The 23,095-nt window shown below is 36.6% G+C and overlaps 2 protein-coding genes across 2 annotated transcripts; both read left to right on the top strand.

Annotated features, from left to right (window-relative positions):
- Positions 1–47: 47 nt before the first annotated feature.
- Positions 48–17,617, top strand: trim46a (tripartite motif containing 46a). Its single transcript, XM_084435306.1, has 12 exons — positions 48–418; positions 3,382–3,637; positions 5,083–5,233; positions 6,514–6,712; positions 8,116–8,262; positions 8,515–8,610; positions 9,796–10,049; positions 10,256–10,377; positions 10,498–10,845; positions 11,664–11,893; positions 15,422–15,489; positions 15,579–17,617. The coding sequence occupies exons 1-12, from the start codon at positions 359–361 to the stop codon at positions 15,961–15,963; spliced, it is 2,316 nt and encodes a 771-aa protein (XP_084291432.1). The 5' UTR covers positions 48–358; the 3' UTR covers positions 15,964–17,617.
- Positions 17,618–18,695: 1,078 nt separating this feature from the next.
- LOC311275827 (uncharacterized protein) lies at positions 18,696–21,419 on the top strand. The gene is made up of 4 exons (XM_084385079.1): positions 18,696–18,806; positions 19,980–20,094; positions 20,247–20,377; positions 20,489–21,419. Exons 2-4 carry the CDS (start codon positions 20,025–20,027, stop codon positions 20,621–20,623), a joined length of 336 nt encoding a protein of 111 aa, XP_084241205.1. The 5' UTR covers positions 18,696–18,806; positions 19,980–20,024; the 3' UTR covers positions 20,624–21,419.
- The last annotated feature ends 1,676 nt before the right edge of the window (positions 21,420–23,095 follow it).

Below are 23,095 nucleotides of genomic sequence, written 5' to 3'. Positions count from 1 at the left end.
ATGCTCAGCTCAGCATCCACGCGCATGCTCTTTACTGATCTCCCCCTGAACACCTCACAACATCCATCGGATGGCTCAACATCCGTCAGAATAGACCTCAGCAAGCACTGTTGGAACCCCCCTAAATCAACATGGATTGCGTTAAATTGGACCTCTCTTAGACACAAATAATAATATTATAACGTAAAGGTTTAACAGCCGTCAATTTCATTTGCACGTTCAACCATTTTGTTTTATTTCGGGGAGTTCTGATCTTATAAACCGTTAGTTGTTTAAATGATTCTATATGTAGAAAAAAACGCTCGATAATAGCGTTTATTTCATTTGCTATTAATCTAACAATCGGCATAGTTCAGCAATGGCAGATGCGGAGTTGCAAACCTTTACATCCATTATGGACGCCCTCGTGCGTATAAGCGTAAGTACATTTGCATTATTAAAACCACATATTTACACGTTATCTGTCATTTGCACGCGGCTGTTATTTAACACACGAATGCAATGTTTACGGTCAGCTTTAGGCTAAATGGGACATTTGAGTGTTTTCCATGCCCAAATCTAACATTAAAAAGAAAATAATAATAATTCAAAATAAAATAAAATAAAAACTGTTCAATTAGATAAGATAAACCACATTCTTTACTGAGAGCATATTTGCTCGATATGAATAACACCTGTAAGCAGAAAGCGAGTATATTTTTCATCTTTTTCTGCTAAAGCGCGTGTAGGCCACGGCTGCTTTTCCTCTGTTATGAATGATTTATTTGCTCTTAAGCGTGTAGGCCTAATATAATATCAGAATATTTTTTTCCCCGTCAATACAAGATTGACGCATTTAGTCTAACTTAGAATCATGATTGATGCAGATCAGACGCTGATGCTACATATTAATTGATTACATTCTTAGAGAAGATGTAAAGGAAAAATAGAGGAGCCTTTAAAAATCTATAAGAAGCGGAAAAGGCCTTGTTATCAGTGAGTTGCTGTCGCGCGACAGGATGTGTGTTGCCATAGAGACGGGGATGCAAGAGGGCTGAGGTCGCGAGCTGTGGGAAACGTCTGGAAAAAAACTAAAGTCAGTGTAAAAAAGAGAGGAACAGAAGACAGCTTGGAGAATTTAATTATTTCAATGGCTTATTGACAGAATAAAATGTATACGCTGTCAGCTCTGGGGAAAATAATTGCCTGATACTGAACATAAAACAGCTTAAAATAGCTTAAATTGATTTTGTCAGGCTTCTAGATCATCCTGCTAACCAGCCAAACCAGCTGAGCACATGCCTGACTGGGACAGCTGTACATGTCAGCATTTTCTTTTTCAGTAGGGAAACCCTCTTTTTTATTAAATGATGGAGACTAATGACTACATTTTTTAGCAGCCTGGTTCTAGAAATATATTTCCCCATTTATTTTTACCATAGAGATTTTTTAAAAGTTTTTGTTTAAGAGTTATAAGCCATGGACCATACTGATCACAAGCTGAATAACAACCTTACAAAGTTTAATGTAAGGCAAATCTTTTTGAAAATCGGACAAAAAGGTACAAGACTGTGTATTTAACAGCTTTAGTGAGGGAAATAACTACAACTGCGAAAGACAATTTATTTACAAACAATGACGAAATATAAAACCATTGGTTTAATATAATATATAATATAATTTATATATACTGTGGATGTACAGTATTGTCTGACGTATTTTTTTTTTTTATGCCAGCGTTAAAGATGAATTTCTGTCCAGGAAATCTGAACAGATAATAAAGCAAGTCAAGCAAACAAACACAAAAAACAAGATGTTGATTATGTATAGAAACAATATAGTTTGAGTTAGTTTGAGTGTAAGACTGAAGTCATTCGCGGTGTAGATTTCTCTGCGGAATCAAGAGTAATGTAGTTTTTCAGCAGGAATTCCACTGTTAAACATGATTATTTAAAGAATAAGTTGAAATAATATGGACTAACCGGTTTGTCAAAAGCATACCATCGATTAACAACCTCAGAGCTCACAGCAGGTCTGTCTTTAAAGATTTATAAGTTATCCTTTAAAATCAATTTCCCTGTGGAGAAAATGAATGGGATTTTTACTTCCAGAAACCGACTTAAATTTAGATTCCAGTGGTGTAGAATGAATGGTTGTTTATGAGTATGATCAAATACAAAAAAAAAGTGATTCAAATGTTAACTTCCTTATGCCAGATATGAAACTTCGGTGGTAGGAATGTAAATAAACAAGATGTGCGTGAACTTAGTCTGTATCACAGAAGCCAACATCAAGGTTTTCGAGTTTGAGGAATGATTTTCTTGTACTTCCAGCCAAGTTAAAGACCAAAGATGACTAACACATTTGAACAGATTTGTAACACAGAAACAAGTTAAACTCGTAAATCTCAATTGTCGATAAAATGTAGCTAATATCAGTCATTTGTGTGAATACATAGCAGAATTCATGATTTGAATGTTCCATAAAAGTAGGCTATTTCCATTACTGGGGACATTTGTAAGCAAAACTAGAAAGAAAGGAAGTATTGACTACACTTTTAATAAACAACAAGACTGTTTGTGTATGTTGTTTTTGGCATTTACATAATTTTCCTGATATGCAAATATTCTGACTTTTATGACACGTTCATACTGATCAACTTATGCCCATAATGTTTACCTTAGAAAAAACTCAGTCCATAGCACAATCCATAATCAATTTCAGTCATTGAAATGAAAAAACAAAACAAAAAAACACTCCAAATACATTTAAGAAAAAAATGGTGTAAAAATGTCTGGTAAATTTCACAAATACTTACAAAGAAACTGCACATTGTGACACATTGAATTGAATATAAAATTATAAAGTAGAAAAAATGAAATTGTATTTTCCTGTGAAATGCACTCTAATAATCTTTGTGTGTTTTTTTACAGTGTATAGCAGGGATAGGCAACTTCGGTCCTGGAGGGCCACTGTCCTGCAGAGTTTAGCTTCAGCCCTGATAAAAACTCACCTGCCTGTATCTATCTAGTAATCCTGAAACATTGATTGCCTTGTTCAGGTGTGTTTAATTAGGGTTGGAGCTAAACTCTGCAGGACAGTGGCCCTCCAGGACCGGAGTTGCCTATCCCTGGTGTATAGGCTAAAATAAAAATAAAGCTTACAGTGGTGCTTCAAAAACATGAAACTGCACATGTAACATCAGGAATGATGTATATTATATTATATTATATTATATATTAAAGCCTTTACCTCTGAAACTGGATATATGGTTATGATCTGTCTATAAATATCAACATAATCGATAATGTATATATAGAGAGAGTGTTGTCTGTGCTTGCATGTTTGATTGCGTGTTTTCCTCTGGTAAATATTGTTAAAACTGTCCCTTTCTCTGTCTAGTCTAATATGAAGAGTATAGAGAGAGAGCTGCACTGTCCCGTGTGTGAGGAGATGGTGAAGCAGCCGATAGTGTTGCCATGTATGCACAGCGTGTGTGTGCTCTGTGCGGCAGAAGTCTTGGTTCAGAGAGGATACCCGCCCCCCGAGCTCCCCCCAGAGCCCAACACACCCACCTCAAGCCCCAACACACGCTCTCCCCGACAGACACGTCGACCTCCACCCAAAACAGACCGCCTAGACCGGGTGATCAGAACAGGTTTGTGTGTTCCTTAATAGACACTGAGATCAAAATCAGGTGTGCTGTCAACTTATTACACGGCTCTCTGAGATGCTCGGTTCTGATTTGTCAATCATTCGGTCAGTTCTGCAGTCAAGTATTTTTTTTTATACTGACCACTAAACTGTACGCTACCATTTAAAAGTTTGGGCATGGTATTATTTTTTAATGTATTGCTCACCAAGGTTGCATTTATTTGATTCAAAATACAGTAAAAAGTGCAATATTGTGAAATTTCTATTTTAATATATTTAAAATGTCATTTGTTCCTGTGATGGGTAAAGCTGAATTTTCAGCATCATTACTCCGGTCTTCAGGGTCACATGATCCGTCAGAAATTATTATAATATGCTGAGTGATTTGTTGTTCAAGAAAAATATCTTATTATTATCAGTTGTTGTGCTTAAGATATTTATGAAAACAGATACATTGTTTCAGGATTCTTTGATGAACACAACTATTTCTTTCTTTTAAAAAGTCTAACTAACCCAAACTTTTGAATTTTAGTTTATTTACCATTTTACCTGATAACTAATTGTATTTGTATATTTTTGTGGGCTTTTTAATCTCCCATAATCACGTAATTTCAGCTCAATTCAATTAATCATGTCCATTTGATTATTTATTTGATCATCATTTAATAATTATAATTTATTAATTATTTTAGGCATTAAAATGAATCATATCAATTATTTATTTTAAATAATTTGATTATTTAATTATATTTAATAATGCTTAAAATAAGGCACGGCAGTTTAATCATTTATTTGGTTGTATTTTCATAATATTTATTTCAAAATCATTTATATATTTATTTATTTAATTAAATTACTTATTAAAAAATGATTTAATTATCCCCAGTATCACAGACGAGGCTTAAGTCTAGTCCCAGACTAAAATGCGTGTTTGAGCTGTTTTAACTGAAAGCAACTTTAGCACTGACATACAGTATCTGAAAATATGTTTTGTTTTGTCTCAAGATACACATCAGTAATGTTTTTTTTAAAGGCACATTTATAAAAGCTGCTTAAATGTCTTAATTAAACTAAAGACTAATACTGGCTTAATCTAAGCCCTGTCTGTGAAACCAGGCCCAGATTAAATTACATTTAAAAACTATGACATCGTGATGTAACTTTAGCATAGTTTAACTAACTTTTCTCTGTGCAAAAGTTCATAGATGCTACTGTATCATTCAGATGTATTGCGTCTTTGCAGCACTTTGCAGGTGCGTGTGTGTTTAAATGTAGCAGCCGTCGTGATGGGCTGATTCTGAATGTGTCAGCACACACGGGGCCTCTGGATTCGGTTCTCTTTCGGCATTGATTAGCTTTTCCTTTCTTCTTCCTGCCTTAGATTTATAGTGGCTTAAAGAAGCTTTAATGTGCTTTTTTCTATCTGCATCTCTCCTTCTTTTTGTGCAGTGTGTGGAACACATCCAGGACGGAGGCGTAAAGACACCCCTCCCGTGATAATGCTGTTCCCCTGTCCCACCTGCGGAAAAGATGTGGAGCTGGGAGAGAGAGGGCTTGCAGATTGTCTGAGAAACCTCACGCTGGAGCGCATAGTGGAGAGGTCTCACACACACACACACACGCACACACGCACACACACACACACTTCCTCAGAGAATTCCTGCTTTTATTAACTTGAGCTACATTGAAATGTAATTCCAGTAACTTACTGTAATGTTGTTCTTCTGGTTTTGAACAATACATCAGATGTTCTGAACTTGCGTCTATTCATAGACACATCACCATAGGGGTTGATAGTTGTTTGAATATTCTCACGCAGTCTCACTACGTGGACCAATCAAATCACCTTACTGGCATAGCAAAATGAGGTCAAGAGAAGGCAGAGAAAATATTTAGTTTCTTCCTTCCAGTAAACAGCTTGCATGGCTCCATTCCATAAAGTAAAAATGTGCATGAGCAAATCTGGCCCTAAAACACCACAAGACTCAATTATAACTAAAGAGAAGCAAGAGAAGAAATATTTGACTCAAAATTCAAAAATGTTATTCAAAACCTAAATTAATTTCTCACAAAAGGAGAAGAATGTTCTAGTCACTCTTATCCATATACCTAATACTTAAATACCTAAACTTAACAACGACCCTACTAACTATTAATAAGCAGTAATTAGAAGTTTATTGAGGCAAAAGTCATAGTTAAAACATTAAAAAGACATTTAATATATATATATTATATGTATATATATATATATATATATATATATATATATATTTTTTTTAATTAATAGAGACATCCTTTTAACATCTATAATAAATACAATTAATGAATTAATTCTAAAGTTAGGTAATACAACGTTCTCTCCTCTTAGATGTGTAGTAAAAAACACAGTGAGGGTGAACATTTGTTGGTTGAACTTTTCCTTTAAAAGAGAAGTTGTGAGAGGAAGCTGAATGTAAGTGATTCTATCTGATGCTTTGTTTTTATGCAGTCTTTGGGCAGCTGAGCTACATTTACACCACACAAACAAACACACACTATAATTGATGTACATGTGGCGAGCAGGACGAGGCAGAGGGCTGTGGGAGAACGGCGCGAGGCCGGTGACGTGATTGATGATACGGTCTCTTATCTCTCACGGAGGTGCGGAGGCATAAAAGGAGGAGCGACGACAGTGGAGATCGAGAGAGGACCAGGCCTGGACTGTTTTATTTAATGTTATTTGATGATCACGCCTCGTCCTGCTGGCCACAGTACACATACAAATATATAATGCAATTAAACAATCATGCGTACATGTAACCCGAGCCATACGTGTTTGCTTTTCAAATTAGCCTCAGTGCACAATAGATGACCGATGTCTCTCTTTCTCCATGTGTGTAGGTACAGGCGGACAGTAAGTCTTGGCAGCATGGCAGTCATGTGCCAGTTCTGTAAACCTCCTCAGGCTCTGGACGCCACCAAAGGCTGCGCCGACTGCAGGTCCAACTTCTGTAATGAGTGCTTCAAACTGTACCACCCCTGGGGCACACCACGAGCCCAACACGAACACATCATGCCCACACACAGCTTCAGACCCAAGGTAAGAGCATACGGGACCCTTCTGAGAGAGGATCACCACAAACACAAAGAAAGGAGAGTCATTGAGTCAAACATTTAACTCCAGATCGTACCGTGTTTACATCCAGGGTCCAATATACAGTATATATATATATATATATATATATATATATATATATATACAGGGTCTTATATGTATAAAATATATATATATATATACATATATATATCCAGGGTCCAATATATATATATCCAGGGTCCAATATATATATATATATATTTTTTTTCAGTGTTTTGAAAAAATGTACCAGCCATATATTTCAGAATCAACTCTGAGTCAACAAGCACCACTGCCAAATTTTCAATATATTGTAATCATTATGTTCACAACTTGTAATAATTACTCTAATTACTCGAGTTTATAGTTTCTGCCTAAAATGAATACATGATGTTAGCTAACTGCGTGATTTGTATTATCTTAGAACTGTACATTTCTGAAATATGGACATTAATTGGACACAGTCACCTCTGATAACAGATCACTCTAAAATGTAATGTAGATGCATGTTTTTTTCTGTAAAGCTACTTTGAAACGATACATATTGTGAAAAGCGTTATACAACTGAATGTGAATTCAATTGAACAGAATATGTACCATTCAAAATCAATATATACCATTTTGCTGTTGTAAGACATTAATACTTTAATTTAGCGAGGATGCCTTAAATTGATCAAAAGTGACAGTAAAGACATTTTTAATGTTACAAAAAAGATTTATATTTCAAATAAATGCTGTTCTTATGAACTTTCTATTCATCAAAGAATCCTGAAAAAAAAAAAGTATGTGTCTGCTTAAAATATTAAGCAGCACTTTTTTTTTTCAACATTGATAATAAGAAATGTTTTTTTGACCAGCAAATCAGTACATTAGAATGATTTCTGAAGGATCATGTGACACTGTAGACTGGAGTAATGATGCTAAAAATGTCAGCTTTGCCATCACATGAATAAATTACATTTTAAAATATATTAAAATAAAACAATATTACAATAAATAAAACACATTTCATCATTACAAAACAATAAAACACTATTTTGCATTATTAATATTTATGTAGAACATTTTTGTCCATTATATAGGCCTAGTCTGTCACAAAAACATGAAGACATACAAGTTTGTTTTGACATAAATGTCCTTTAAATAGCACAAAACACTGACTAAAGTATTGAGTATATAGTGAGTAGTGACTAAATAGATCAACCACATGCAAATAACATTAAAATATTGTCCTTTTCCACAGCAGTCAACACAGAGGATTTTTGATAAACATATTAGTCTCCAAAGTTCTCCTTAATCTCATTTCCCCCCCTCTCGGGCTTTTCCCCTGTCCATTTATCTTCTCTCTCTCTCTCACTCACTTGCAGGTATTAGTTTGTGTGGAACATGAGCAGGAGAGGTTACAGTTTTACTGCAGGTCATGTCAGCATCTGTTGTGTCCGCTTTGTAAACTCCGTCGGGCCCACAGTGGACACAAGATCATTCCTATTGCGTTGGCTTACCAAACTCTAAAGGTATCCGTTCCTTGTATGCTCTATAGAGCTGAATCTTTAGACTATAAACAACGTAATAATGCCCAACATGCCCTTCTTTCCTGTATAAAATGGTTATTTGGGCTAATCTTTCTAAGCTCTAGCCCTGCACATCTCTAAGTGATCAAGGGTAGAAGGGAAAGGATTTCCTCAATGACTAGGCAGCTAGCAGAAGCTCTACAGTGTTGTCGGTGTTTAACGTAACTCATCTTTCTCCATGTTGTGAAATCACAGGAGAAGATCACCAAGGAAATGAACTACATCTTGGGCAATCAGGATTCTATACAGGCACAGATCACCCAAGTAGAAAGCGGCATTGCTCAGACAGAGGTACACAGCATTGGTGTTTTAATTATACTTTGAGTGTTTATGAGACAAATACTTCACCCTAGAGTATACGAATGGTGTGAAAACAGAGCGAGGATGAAGTTGCAGGATTTCAACCGGATCCAGCAGTTGTTTTGTCAATGTCCTGTGTTTTTTTTGTGTGGTTTTTTGGTGTTATAGACTTTTAACAGTCAGAATGAAAAAATTGAAGAAATTGCAAAATATTGAATATCATAATAACTGAAATATGTGATTTAAAAAAATGTGATGGTGGGGTTGACCAAGATTCATTCTGGAAAGTAATTATTATCAAATTATTATTACTATTTATATTAATACTTTATTTTTAAATTATTATTATTTATTTAGATTTAATATACATTTTTATGTAAATATTTTAAATATAAATTAAAATAAATTAAATATTTAGATATTAAATTATTAAAATATGTATTACATTTAAAAAGACATAGGCTGCATCCGAAATCGCATACTCTCTTGAGTAGGTACTTCTTTTGAATAAGTGATTACTTCACGGCCGCTAATAAGGTGTGTTCTATATAGTATGAATGTCATCTGGACATACTACATTCGCTATGTTGTCATTATCAGCGTCAGGTATGTCGCTTCACTGCGATGTAATCCTTTTCCGTGGCCTCATGGGATAGTAAAGTGCCCACAGTATGCACATTTAAGAATCCCGCCGGAAGTAGTTGGTCATCCGGGTGCTTTTTGCCTACTCTTTTATGAGTTTGTCACATACAGTTTTTCGTCTACTATATAGTAGGGAAGTATGCGATTTCTGGTGCAGCCTTCATGTTTATTTTATATATGGAAATTAAATCTAAAGACGGATAATAGTTCACTATCTCTCCAGGAGTATCCTGTGTTTTTTCAGTGGTGTTATAGTGTAAATTTATTTGTGAAAAATAATGATGACCAAATGTGATGGTGGGGCATGATCAAGATTCATTGTGAAAAATATGCAAAATTAAATAATGATAATAATTTATTTTAAAATATGATTTAATGTAATATTTATATTATTTTATGTAAACATTTTAATATATTAATTATAAAATAAATATATATTTTTTATATATATATATTTATGATGTTTAAAAAGATATGTCAAGCTTCGCTCTTCCCTTTTTCTGTCCTGCTCAATCTCTTTCCCTCTGTGCTCAGGTGAACAGCGTAGTGGCTAAGGAGCAGTTGAATCAGTGTGTGAGTGAGTTGCGTGGTGTGCTGGCGGAGCGTCAGGGGGCTTTGGCCATGTTGATGGAGGGGGCTCGTGCGCAGCGGGCAGGGGCTCTGAATGCACAACTCTCAGAAAAACAGAGTCTTTTGGAAAATGCAGGGCTGCTCACATACACACAGGAGCTTCTTAAGGAACCCGACCAGCCGTGCTTTGTGCAGGCCGCCAGAGTCACGCACAACAGGTTAGACTGTGTTTGAGGGTGTTTGTTGCCGGGATTGCGTGAATCGGTTCATTTATGAAATACGAAACCCACAATAGCCTATTGTGCGTTTCCATTGAAGGCACACAAACGTTGGAAGATTATGTTACACATAGTCAATTGGTTTACAGAGAGCTTCTTTATATTCATTTAAGTTTTACTTGATTTTTTATCTTTCTTCTTCTCAGACTGGTAAAAGCAATAGAACATCTTCAGCATTTCTCTCTATCTGCTGATCCCTCGTTTCGACACTTTCAAATAGACGTCTCCAGAGAACTCACAGCACTTAGCAGCATGGACTTTATACAAGGTTTTCATAAAAACTCCATTTTCAAAATCCGTAAATACCTTGAGTTGGTTTTCTAGGTTAACAAGGTAACAATCTGAATTCACGTCTTACTTGACTCGACCGCTCTTTTTCCTTCTGCAGCCCCATTGGCTCCTGTGATTGACACTCAAAAGACCCTGGCCTATAACGAGCTCTATTTGTGCTGGCGCCTCCCACAGGACTCCGCCCCCGCCTGGCACTACTCAGTGGAGTATCAGAGGAAAGTGGGCGGAGCTGGAGCATTATGGGGCAGAGTCTGGTCTGACGGAAGCTCAGGAAGTAATGGCACACACTGTACTTGGCAGCGTCTTGATGATGTGGGCGGGACCAGTGCAGTGATTGACAAGCTAGAGATGGACAGTGTGTATGTCCTGAGAGTTCGAGGCTGTAATAAGGCAGGGTTTGGGGAGTACAGTGAGGAGGTGTATCTACACACACCTCCTGCACCTGGTAAGACACATCCACTCACAAATATACAAACACACTTGCATTTGAACCACTTCAAAATATGAGTTATTCAGAGACATTTGTTTTTCCTCAAGCTCCCCAGTTTCTCACATATTGAATGCTTCGTTTTTGTTTAGCATCTTTTCCAGTCATTCTACTTTGTTGACTTGGAATTTACATCCTCTATTCCTATATTTATCCATCCATTTATTTATCTATCTATCCATCCATTCATTCACTGTATATCTATCTATCATTAATTGATCCATTCATATCACAGTTCTATTACATCAAACTGAACCTGTTCTTGTTTTGTGGTATTTTATGCATATCATATTCTCTTTTTTGTTTTCTCTCATAGTTAATTCTGTTGCTTATCACTAGTATATTTCTCAGTGCTTATCCACAACTCTTTGACACATCTCTTTTTTTGCTCTTCTCTCTTTATTATTTCTCCTTGTACTTCCTGTTATTCTCCACCTGCCTTTGTTCCTATTATCTCCGCTGTTATCTCTTTGACTTGTATTCCTATTTAACTGGAATATCAGCTGCTCAATCTCCTCTGAATCCTAGAGTCCTGGAATATGTACAATGTTCCTGCTGTCCTCTTTGTTTCCCCTCTTTTCTCCAAATTTCCTATCCCATTTCTTCCCTTTTATGCTTATCCATACATATCCCCCCTCTCTGTTTCTTTCTATCTTCTATTTATATGTTGTTTCACTCCCTCATCCTCTTTTCGCTTTGTGTTCTGCCCTAACCCTATGACCTGACCTTTCCAACCCTATCCTCCACTCCTCTCCTCCTGAAAACCTCAATCTCAGTGTTGTCGTTCTGCCTGGATTCGCGCTGGGGCCTGCATGCGGAGCGGGTGGCGCTGGGGAAAGGGCAGACGTATGCCCGGAGTGTCCCTGGGATGACCCTGTTGCAGGCAGCTGATCGGGTCCTTACCTCATGTCACCTCACCTCTGACCTCCTTGTGGCCGATGTTTCTATCACACAGGGACGACACTACTGGGCATGCTCAGTGGAGCCTGGATCCTACCTGGTTAAGGTGAACATACACTACCATTCAGCAGAAAATGAATCCTTTTACATACCTGCAAACTTGTCGCTTTTCGGCGACAATCGCCGTTTTCTTGGTCAATTGGGTCATTTACGTGAATCGCGTAGAACCGGAGAGTTTTTTTTTCGGGGGGGGGGGGGGGGGGGGGGGGTATATTGTTTCTCACAGTAACTGCCATGCAGGCTAGAATTGCGAAACATTATTGGATAATTCTTATAATTGACATTTCTCTGGGCCAATCGGAATCTTAGCACTTTTTCTCTTGACCAATTGGAATCTTAGGACTTGTGTCCGAATCTTGAAGCACACAGCGTCAACTGAGCTGAGCTCACAATTTGATGAGACGGCTGGCTACCGTGCGAGTCTAATGGAAACTCGCGCATGAATTTTCCTGCATTTTAGCGCCCACCAAAATGATTTTTTGTCCCGCCAAAGTCTTATTTGATCGGTGAGTAATGTAGATGAACGGCTGCGTTTGTGACAGGGTGTATGTTTAACTGAAAGAACGAGCAGAGAGAGAGAGAGAGAGAGAGCCGGTCGCGCGCGCGCACTCTCTGTGTAAACGACTTCACCGTCTCCAAACTAGGCGCTGTGTTGCTCTCTCTCCCTCGCACGCACATATTAATCAAAAATAAATCGACACCGTGGTAAAAGGTCGAAAGACCTTTTTTTCTGAATTACTGCTGGGTGTGAATTTTGCTAAATAAGTTTCCTTATCTTCTCTGAAAAGCGTTCTGGACATTCAGCTGACTTAAACAACACTTTAATTAAACGAAATAAAACTATACAGTGATGAAATGTTTTTATGTTGACACAAATCTTGGATGTCAGTGTCCTAACTGCTGGCATAATCACACAACGCGCACGACACGTCCAATTCGCGAACTAATGACTCCTTTGAACCGATTCATTTTAATGAATGGTTAAAACAACTAATCTTTCCAACAGTGAACTCAGGAGACGTCTGAATCGGTGTAACTAATCAGTAACACTTTACAATAAGGTTATATTTATTACATAAATTATATAAAAAAGTACAGTTTGCTAACTCAAGCTTAAACTTCAAAATAAAGAAAACCACTTGTTTAAAAAAAAAAAAAAGCATATGACCACATTTTTCCACACAGTGCTATCAAGAATCGATAAGAGAATCGATAAAGAATTGGATCGATAATCAGAATCGTCAGTGGCATTATTATTGATAAAATCTTATCAATTCCCATCCCTATGTGAAGACCGTAAAATTATAATCAAACATTAAAGAACATACATGTTTTTTTAAGAGGTTTTTTTTATTTTTTTTAAGAGTTAAAAGATTAAAACATTTTGCTAACATGAGGTCTTATTGTGTCACTGTCAGTCTTTTTACATCAGTGCAAAACTAGGGTATGCAGATTAATTATTATTATTATTATACATTATTCATCAGCATGCATTGATTAATCCCATGGCATGTAGCAAAAAAAAACATGCCATCATCCCCCCCCCCCCCGGACAGACACTGTCACCTTTTTTAGTCTGAGGAGTTTGCAGGTCTGCTTTTAATTCAGCAAGGATGCATTAAAATGATCAAAATTGACATTAAATACATTTATAATGTTACAAAAACATTCTATTTCAAATAAATTCTTTCTATTTATCAAAGAATCCCAAAATGTATCATATCACAAAAATATTAAGCAGCACAAGTGTTTTCAACATTGATAATAAGAACCATTTTTCTTGAGAGGCAAATCAGCATATTAGAATGATCTCTGAAGCATCATGTGACACTGAAGACTGGAGTAATGATGCCAAAAAAATTAAGCTTTGCCATCACAGGAATGAATTACTGTTTATAACAGTAATTAACTGTCTATGACTGTTTTTACTGTTTTTTTTTATCAAATAAATGCAGCTTTGGTGAGCATAAAATACTTCCAACAAAACCATTAACAATCTTACCAACCCCAAATGTCTGAGCAGTGTACAGCTAATTTTGCAAACAGTTGTAATATTTTTTTTATATTTGTCTTTAATATTGAATGTTTTTGTTATATTAAATAATACAATTTACTCACTTTTTTTTCAAGAATTAAACTTTTTCAACCTTTAATCCTTTAAATATATTTATATATCCTTTATTTATATATCCTTTAATCCTTTATATATATATTAATAAAATAAAATATCGTTACTGTCGGGTGGGTGGAAACCTCTAATCTCCATATTTTGTCTTTTTTTTATTATTACTTTTATAAATAATTACTATTTGTCACCCTGTACACCTCTCTGTGGTTTTTGCAAATATTTAACCAATGAAAAGAATTAAAAAAATAACTTGTGACCAAACCTCGTATGTCCAGAGGTGTAAAGTCCAGGGGTAAGAAAGTAAAAGTCCTGCCATATGTTTATTCCACCCATGAACTCAACCAGCTGATTTCACTAATTAGTTCTATCTCCTGGCTGAAAAACTGCTAATAAGGATTGCTAATGTGACGTCATCATGACATATTCCCAGTGGTGAACGCAAAGCATTTTGGGAATCCGCGGCACAAACATAAGGCGCCAAACTTCATTGCATGGAGGGAAGAACGCAGTGTTCAAGATGCCTGCATTTTGTAGGATTATATTCTGTTTTTCACGCTAATTTTTCATTATTTTCATGCCAGAACACTTGCCTGCTATGCCAGCCTGGCCAAACATACCCATAATTCTTTGCGTTCTGAAGAGGTTGCCGCCCATTTGGTCACATGTCTTAGCGATCTCTATTAGCAAATCCAGGTGATTGGGACAAAACACTGAGGAGGACTTTGACTTTCTGAACCTGTACTTTACACCTCTGTGTTTGTCTGACCCTACATGAGTCCACAGTATCAACTTTGACAACACAGTGTTTTATTATTTTAAGAAAATAGTTTTTTTTTTCCATTTCCTGAAGTTTTTGGATATATATATATATGAAGAATTCAGATGCAAAAGCCTCCAAGTGCCATCTGAAATTTTCTTCTAGAATGATCATTTTTATCAAGCTCGTATATTTAAGTTCAATAATTTCACTTAAATGGCAATGAAGATTACCTATTAATTGTCATTTAAGTGAAATTACTTAACTTAAATATACAAGCTTTATAAAAATGATAATTCTAGAAGAAAATTTCAGATGGCACTTAGAGGCTTTTGCATCTGAACTCTTCATATATATATATATATATATATATTAAAAATAATAGATTCATACAAAAAAACAAAACAAAAAAACTTTAAAATGTCTATGCCTTAAAGGGTTATTTCACCCCAAAATTTAAATTATCGCATAATTTACTCACCTTCAAGCCATCCTAGGTGTATATTAAAAATATCCATATTTATAACTTTATAAACTATAATCACTGGCTTCCATTAACGGCCGTACGAGTCAAATTCTGGCGGAAGAGTAAAGAAAGTAATGTACACCTAGGATGGCTTGAGGGTGAGGAAATTGTGGGACAATTTTTATTTTTGGGTGAACTTAACCCTTTAAAGCATTGTGTGTAGGTGGGAGTGGGTGTTGAAGCAAAACTGCAGGAGTGGTTCCATCTTCCACAAGACATGGCAAGTCCACGGTGAGGAGAAACAGAGAATTTTTAAACGCTTTAGAGCTGACTGAGGAAGGCAATGTTATTGATGATTTTTATTTTTATTTTCACTTTAGGTATGATCCAGACAGTGGTCACGACAGCGGCGCAGAGGACGCCCAGGACTCCCCTCCTCCATTCTGTTTCCTCACAATGGGCATGGGCAAGATTTTACTACCCAAGTCATCTAACACTTCTACTGGCCCTCTCACCGCCCCCCTGCCACCTCGCCTCGGACTGTGTCTGGACTTTGAGAAGGGGCGGCTCACTTTCTACGACGCACACTCTCTGCGAGTGCTGTGGGAGGGGACTGTCGATTGCTCCGCCCCTGTTTGCCCAGCCTTCTGTTTCATTGGCGGAGGGGCTCTGCAGCTACAGGAGCTAATAGCCATTCGCAGTACAGAGCAGAACCCGCCAAGAAGAGTGACCATCCAAACACGTGCCACCGATGCCAGTCACTGAAACATCTGATCGCTTTAAAACTAGCCAAATTAGCACCTTTAGGCAAATATTCTTTTATCGTTTTCTATCGACTTTGTTTACGAGCTTATTTCATAGCTAATGATGCATTGACTGATGATATTTTATATTAAGATTAAATTTAATTTCAAAGTATACACTTTAAAAAAAGGTTATGGATGCTAACAACATGTAGCATGCTAACAACATGTGGGTCAGCATTAAATAATGAGGAATTGTTCATTTTCATGGCTACAAAATCAAAAACAATGGAAATATAGTCCATGTATGATTCAGGTCCACTCATGACAGAACGTTCTTATAGAAAACAAATGATTCCTCGCTATTTACAAACTCCTTTTCCAGCATTGTTAGCATGCAAACCGCCCAAAATGGGTGTGCTAATAGTTAGTAATACACCTTGATTTATTCATTAACAATGTATGTGCTCTTTACAGGAATGTTAAAATGTCTTGACATGTGATCCTGTTGCAGTTCTTATCCATTTGAGACCGTGTCATGTTTCTAAGTAGTTCCCGATGTCGTTGAATTGTGTTGCTACTTTGAGACTCGACCAAGATGTCAAACCTTGGTTGGACATGCTGTATTGGTATCAGTCCACGTTCTGTGCATAGAGACCTTGTCTGTTTGGTTTGTTTGGGCCAAAACAGGGTTGACAGTTAAAGTGAAAAAAACCTGCTTTTGTGAGATCCCTACAGGTGCCTGCTCAAATGTTATACAACCGACTCCCATTTGAATGTCCTAAATAATAATCTTCAAAACACAACAGTCTTGACACATCTCATACTTTTTTAGGCTTTTTTCATAATCAATTATTATTATTATTATGAATTTTTTTTGCAGAATGGGTATGGCAACAACAATTTAGCGGGTAAATTTGCTTTTCAGAAGTGTATGCTGCTTATGACAGTGCAACTGTCAGTTGTGAGTCGGTGTGTGTCGATGTGAGAGGGCATTTTTGAATTGTATGCTGAGCGTCAAATGTATTTATTGCGCGTGTGTGTGAGTGCGTGATATGTTATTGCAATAAAGAAAGACAGTTGCTGAAAGCTCTGGTTTTGGCCATGTTTTCCGCTACTTGAGTGCAGTGTTGCAGATTCAGGTCTCGTTGTGTGAATTTATATTGATGTTGATGATATTATGTAGCATTTCTTAAAATGGCCCTTTGAAAACAGGCAAAATGTTTGTAAAATACACTAATGGCAGAAGTGAAATAAAGCATCAATGTTTCTCACTTGTATTATTTTCATGCCCCGTGATTTTTATTCTGAATAAGGGGCCGTTCACACAGAACACGTTTCTGCATTCCACTGTGCTGCTTTTCCATTGTCTTTCTATGGACGTGTTTGACTGTTGCGCCTGCATATGACACAGAGTTAAGCAATCAAGATAAAAAAAAAAAAAAAAACCCCGTCTTGAGATCTTGCCTTTTCCCCATTCCACTGCCCTGCGTCTCATGTTTTTAAATGCAAAAACACATTCTGTGTGAATCTGTCCTAAGGAAGTTTACAGCATTATATATAGTTGAAAGTAAAAAATTGCTTAACCAATTTTTTTGATGAGTTAAAGCAATGTCAAAACATATGTTGTCATAACTTATTGATAAACAAATAGTTATTCCTCACATAAACCTGTGATCTTTACAACCTATTGCACTCAAAACTGACAAGGATTTCAAATTATGCTCAGATATTCAGTTATATAATCAGGTCAGGCCCAGTCAATTGTGTGCTACATATCTGGGCAATTGCAAACCGTAAACAAATTAAATAGTGGTAAAATCACTTATTGTGATTTCTGTAGTTTCTCATTTATTAGCAGGTTCTTTCGTATGATGTGAATTGTTTGGCACTCAGAAAGTCCCACATAGATAGTGGCTGTTGTCAGTTATTAAAGTGAAAGTAAAAAAAGCTGCTTGTTAGTCCAGTTTTTGTTTAATCCACAGGTGATCTAAGGTTACATGTACAACTCACTCATTTCAATGTTTATTTTCATGCACTGCAGTAGTGGAAACTTACATGTGAGAGTGTGTCTGCCAGTGTGAGTACATAAAGCATACAGCATACAACAACATTATGTATATGAATGTGGCAGTCCTCAAAAATGACCTTCACACTGGCATCAAAAGTAAATAAAAAACAAATAAATATATATATATATATATAGATAGATACACTGTTAGAAAAATCTGTAGAAATTAGAGTATTACTGGCAGCTACTTGCCAGTAACTTACTGTCGATTTAAATTGATGTTATTTACTGGCAACAATTTGTTCAAAATTAAATGAACATTAAACATTAACAAGTCTTTATCTTTACAGAATAAAACTAAAATAACAGCCTCATGCAAAGCATTCTGGGAACCAAAATCTGAAGGAAAAAAACAGAAAAAGGTTGATGAAGATTTCTGGTTCCCAGAATGCTTTGCATTAGATTGTTATTTTATCATTTTATTCTGTAAAGACAAAGACTTGTTAATGTTTAATGTTCATTTAACTTTGAACAAACTGTTGCCAGTGAATAACATCAATTTAAATCTACAGTAAGTTACTGGCAAACAGCTGCATAACTACAGCAAAAATTTTACAGTGTAGATATAGATCATTATGTTCCATGACATTCATCAGGAACAAAGAAGAACCTATCAACAAACCAGTAAGTCACGCCACACCTCCATAACTTGTTTTTTTTTCTTCCCTCCCACTCTTGGTGTCCACTCTTCCTATGAAATGTGAAAATAGGTGGTCATATGTAAATCACACATGCCTAGTTTTTATAATTTCCTTGTTCAGAGAGCTGGCAGTATCTCTTCAGACTTGATACAGGTAAGAAGCACCCGCACTCGTCTACTTTTCTCAACACAAACTGTTCTCTCTTTCCATTTTCACCGTTCGTTTCCTTCTGGTGTCTTTTCAAACTCCAGTGTTGTCTGCAAGCCATACATTTGAACATTCTCCTGAGAGTTATTTTTTATTTAAGCTTTTTATCTCATGCTTGTCGTTTCTGAAAATTATTTGTGACCTTATTGCTTATTTGATTTTTTTTTCTTCTTTTTGATCAACTCTATAACAACATAATATTTCTCTAACATTTGCATGCTGGTTTAAGATATTAATAACATATCACTGCACAATATCATAATTGTATTAACCTGTTAGGTCAGTTTGCAGAAGTATTGTGTTAAACTGTAACACTTTAAGAATTTGTCATCGGCGTTGTTTTAAAAATAGAATTTAAATGTCTACAACATCATCACTGACTAGTTCAGGATTGAAGTAAACTGATGAATATCTACATATTTATAGGTGATGAACCTCAAAATGTTAGGCTATAATTTCCTCGCCTTCATGAGGTTTCAGACATTCTTCTGTTCTGTAGAACACAAAGGATGTTAGGAAGAATGACAGAATCTTTTTCCATACAGAAAGAGAATGGTGACTGTCATTCTGCCAAACTTCTCCTTTCATGTTCCACTGAGTAAAAAGGAGTTAACATGGGTTAGAAACAATAAGTGATGACAGAAAAAAGGTGAACTATCTTTTAAAATGTTCACATTTTTGACAATGTGTATTGTGAAAAGCACTATGATAAAAAAATTGACATGAATTAAACACCTCAAATTAGTATAATATTGCCTGGAGAACATTTAATTTTATGTAGGCCTATCTTTTTTCTACACACTTTTAAAGTTGTACATAAACATGATGCAAAAAATAAAATCAGTTAAATGTATTTATTTATTTACAAATTATTATTTTTTATAAAGCGGAATTACACATCAATATCAAATTAATTAATAAAAGAAGTGTTTATTTAATTAATACCGTAAGTTAACAGAGATTTAAAAGCCATAAGCTACAATAAATGTTTAAAAAAAATTATTCATGGACCAATGTACTAGCAAAAGCAATGTACTAACATTTCCACATATAAATTAAATCCACATAATGACTCGCTGCTCTCAATAATTCCTCATTTTCTTCTCTTTTCTTTTACAGCCTCTCTTCAACTGACAGACCCGTTCTTGTAAAGCATCTGCAGCAATGGCAAATTATGTCCAGCTGGTGGCAGTGTTGAGCCTGTGTGTGCTGGCTGTTGTGGTCCACGCTCAGGGTGAGTCTCTAATCTAATCATACTGAACTATTACTTTCTAGTCTTAATCACAATTCATTTTATTTCAGTGCTTTGCCTTGTCATTTAGTCATGATCTCTTTTTCCTATGGATCTAAAACATTTTAATTGGCTTTCTCTTTCTGATATTATAGAAGCAACTCCTCCACCTCCTCCTAGCATTGGAAATGAGATCTGCACATTCTACACTCAGGGTGGGACCCTCCTTCTGGACGGGCCGAAGGTCTTTGAAATGATGCTGATCGAGTTTGGAAGGGCAATCCAGGTCTGTATACGTTTTCTCAAATCATAGATAAATCAGCAAACATGATTATATGATATTTATGTAAATCGAGATATGGGGCTTACGGAAAATTCTCTCTCACTCTCTTGGTAGACCTTAACCCCAATGGTGACTCAGCAATGGATGGACGATGTAGATGAGGATCATGACAAACGTCTCAACATGGCAGAGTGTGCCAAACTCGTCCAGAGAGTCTCTGACTCCATTCAGAGGCCTCCTCCTCAGTAAACAAGTCCTGTCGACTGATTGAAGTTGATCTTTGAAAAAAAAAAAGATCTCGCTTATTTAGTATATAGGCCAATAGCTTCATCTCATATAAGGCTAATCTTTAATAAACACTGTGATGTAACACTCGACATTTAAATAAAGCAATTTATTGTTTGAGGAATAACTTTAAAACCAGGATTAAATGTATCTTTGGAAAATTAAGAAATAAAATCTGTCTGAAACACTGTTGTGATCTATGACGTTCGACTGGTACAGCTATTTTGTACTTTTGTACACAGGTTTGGCAGTGGATGGCAATGATAATAAATGATCTTCTCCTTACTACCACCCACACCATAGGGGTTGAAGTACAGGGGTGAATTCAGGGTGATTTGGACACCTTTTGCCACCGGGCCAATGAAAAAAGAAGCAACTTGGGCATTACTTGAGCACTTTTCTTGCTTGATTTTTCTGTCAGTCTTTCTGACATCTACCTTCAGACCTATTCTGCTTCTTTGGCTGTACAGGTACTCCGCTGCTAAAGCAATTCATGTCAATTTTTGCTCTTTGCATCACCAATCAACACTACGCTACTAGTGTATCTACAGAGACGGGAGCCATTCTCTCTCGAATGCTTAGTGAAACATTACGGGCCATACAACGACTCGCCACTTGGTGGCAGTGTATAGGAGGATGCACTAGTGTGCCCATTGTAGTGGTTGATGTGCAACTATGCAAATAACACCCATGCAAACAAGAAAATGGCTTTTTGAATTAACTGTACACTGTAGTGACCTCTATGCGTGAAAGGGTTAAAACACTAAAACAAACAAAAAACAGGCCTACTGTCTTCAGTGGGGAAATGTTCCTTCGCATGAGATTGCAGGGATTCCTTTTGAAATGATTGCATTTCAACTGCAGAATTTCATTGTACAAAGGTGTAACACCCTTAATGTGTCAAACTTTCTGGACTCAAAGACTCCAATGAAGGCCGAAGTGTGGAGGTTTGGCTGGTTAACGTGACCTAAATCAGGCCCTGGATGTCGTAACTACACCATCTGGCTGCAAAATGCATCCATTCTCCATTCAAAGTTAGGCCCATCTGTAAAGACAGAACTTTTTTTTTTTTTTGCAGGCAACATATAAATCATATTATAGTAGATATGTTACTGGTGCCCAATTATTTTCGGAGAGCGCCTATAACTCTTTCCCCACCAGCATTTTTCTAAAAATATGCCAGCCACCACCAGCGCCAGCATTTTTAATAATTTTCACAGTTTTCATGGCCCCCAAAATATTTTGCTGTATGAATTTCCGGTCTTAAAAAAATAAAATAACTTTTTATTCTAGCTTAATGCATTTTTTTATTTATTTTTTTATCAACACTTGAATATGGATAAGTTTCATTAAAAAAGCAACATTTTAAGCAGAAAGCTGAAAATCGCGTTTTTGTCAAGGACTAGGCCTACATCCAAATCGGATTCAGTACGATGATCAAAACATAGCCTACCGTATATGGAGTAGATCGAGTCCATCAACACTCCCAAAGCTTGCACAGTCCTATAGCTCGTCCTGGGTCCACATTTCATTCGGTAACATTATCAGTTTTGATTTAGATGCTGTTTAATGTTGATGTTCGCATTATGCATCTGCTTACTTAATGGGATCGCTCGTTTCAGTTACTCTTTCAGAAGGTGTGTAATAGCGCCCCCTAACGTATAACAGTGTTGAGCGACTGCTGTTGAAATGAATGGGAACGCTATCAGATATTAAGTAGGCTATAGACATTCTTGGTCTCAGAAACCAAATGAAGCATTGGGAGAAACACCTCAAATGCTCTAAGTGAGAGTTGAGTCGCTTTGAGAGCGGAATTCAGGAGATGGAGTGCTAAAGCTTGAAATAGCAGCTTGAATGCCTTGAGTCTGCATACTGTTGATCATAAATGCCTGCCTAAAGCAACTGCACATGAAACAGAGAGACAGAGAAGATGGTGAGACAGTTGGACAGGAGAAAAACAAGGTCACCATTACAGTCTGTGACCTTTGACCTAACCTGTTTTACTAGCAGACTTTCAGTTTAAACTGAAATCTGTGACAGAGGTCAGCAGGTGCCAGAGGGGTGCTGCCTGTCTGTGCCTGTCTTCTGCTCTCTGTTTCATGTTTATTAAGATTTGATGAATGGAGTCTATCTATTAAAAACATGTTGATACAACTTGTGGTGCTTTTGGCGTCTTTGTTAACTCATCTATAGTGCTGCCGTAAAGACAGAAGCAGACAAATGCAAACAAGTACGAGGAGACTTAAGGCTGTTAGGAAAAAAGAGATGTGAATGAGATGAAAGTAAACAACAAACGTGATACAGGAGAAGGGCTGAAGGAAAAAAGGGGTGAGCAGCACATTCCTCTTCCTCTGTCTCTGCTTCCCTTGTTCAGGCTCTTCAAAACAACAGCTGGAGCTCTCACAGGTGTGTTTTACTTGCTGAAAGCTGAAACAT

The sequence above is a fragment of the Rutilus rutilus genome, assembly GCF_951802725.1.
Source record: "Rutilus rutilus genome assembly, chromosome: 17".
In the NCBI taxonomy this organism is placed as follows: Eukaryota; Metazoa; Chordata; class Actinopteri; order Cypriniformes; family Leuciscidae; genus Rutilus; species Rutilus rutilus.
The sequence above is the reverse complement of the archived record's forward strand: the minus strand, read 5'-3'. Positions and strand labels throughout refer to the sequence as shown.

Bases quoted from the DNA above. Each gene is read 5' to 3' on its own strand.
- trim46a (XM_084435306.1), top strand. From the start codon at position 359: ATGGCAGATGCGGAGTTGCAAACCTTTACATCCATTATGGACGCCCTC. The intron at 5,234-6,513 runs GTCTCACACACA...CCATGTGTGTAG, and splicing joins CTGGAGCGCATAGTGGAGAG to GTACAGGCGGACAGTAAGTC. The intron at 8,263-8,514 runs GTATCCGTTCCT...GTGAAATCACAG, and splicing joins TGGCTTACCAAACTCTAAAG to GAGAAGATCACCAAGGAAAT.
- LOC311275827 (XM_084385079.1), top strand. From the start codon at position 20,025: ATGGCAAATTATGTCCAGCTGGTGGCAGTGTTGAGCCTGTGTGTGCTG. The intron at 20,095-20,246 runs GTGAGTCTCTAA...CTGATATTATAG, and splicing joins TGTTGTGGTCCACGCTCAGG to AAGCAACTCCTCCACCTCCT. The intron at 20,378-20,488 runs GTCTGTATACGT...CTCTCTTGGTAG, and splicing joins AGTTTGGAAGGGCAATCCAG to ACCTTAACCCCAATGGTGAC.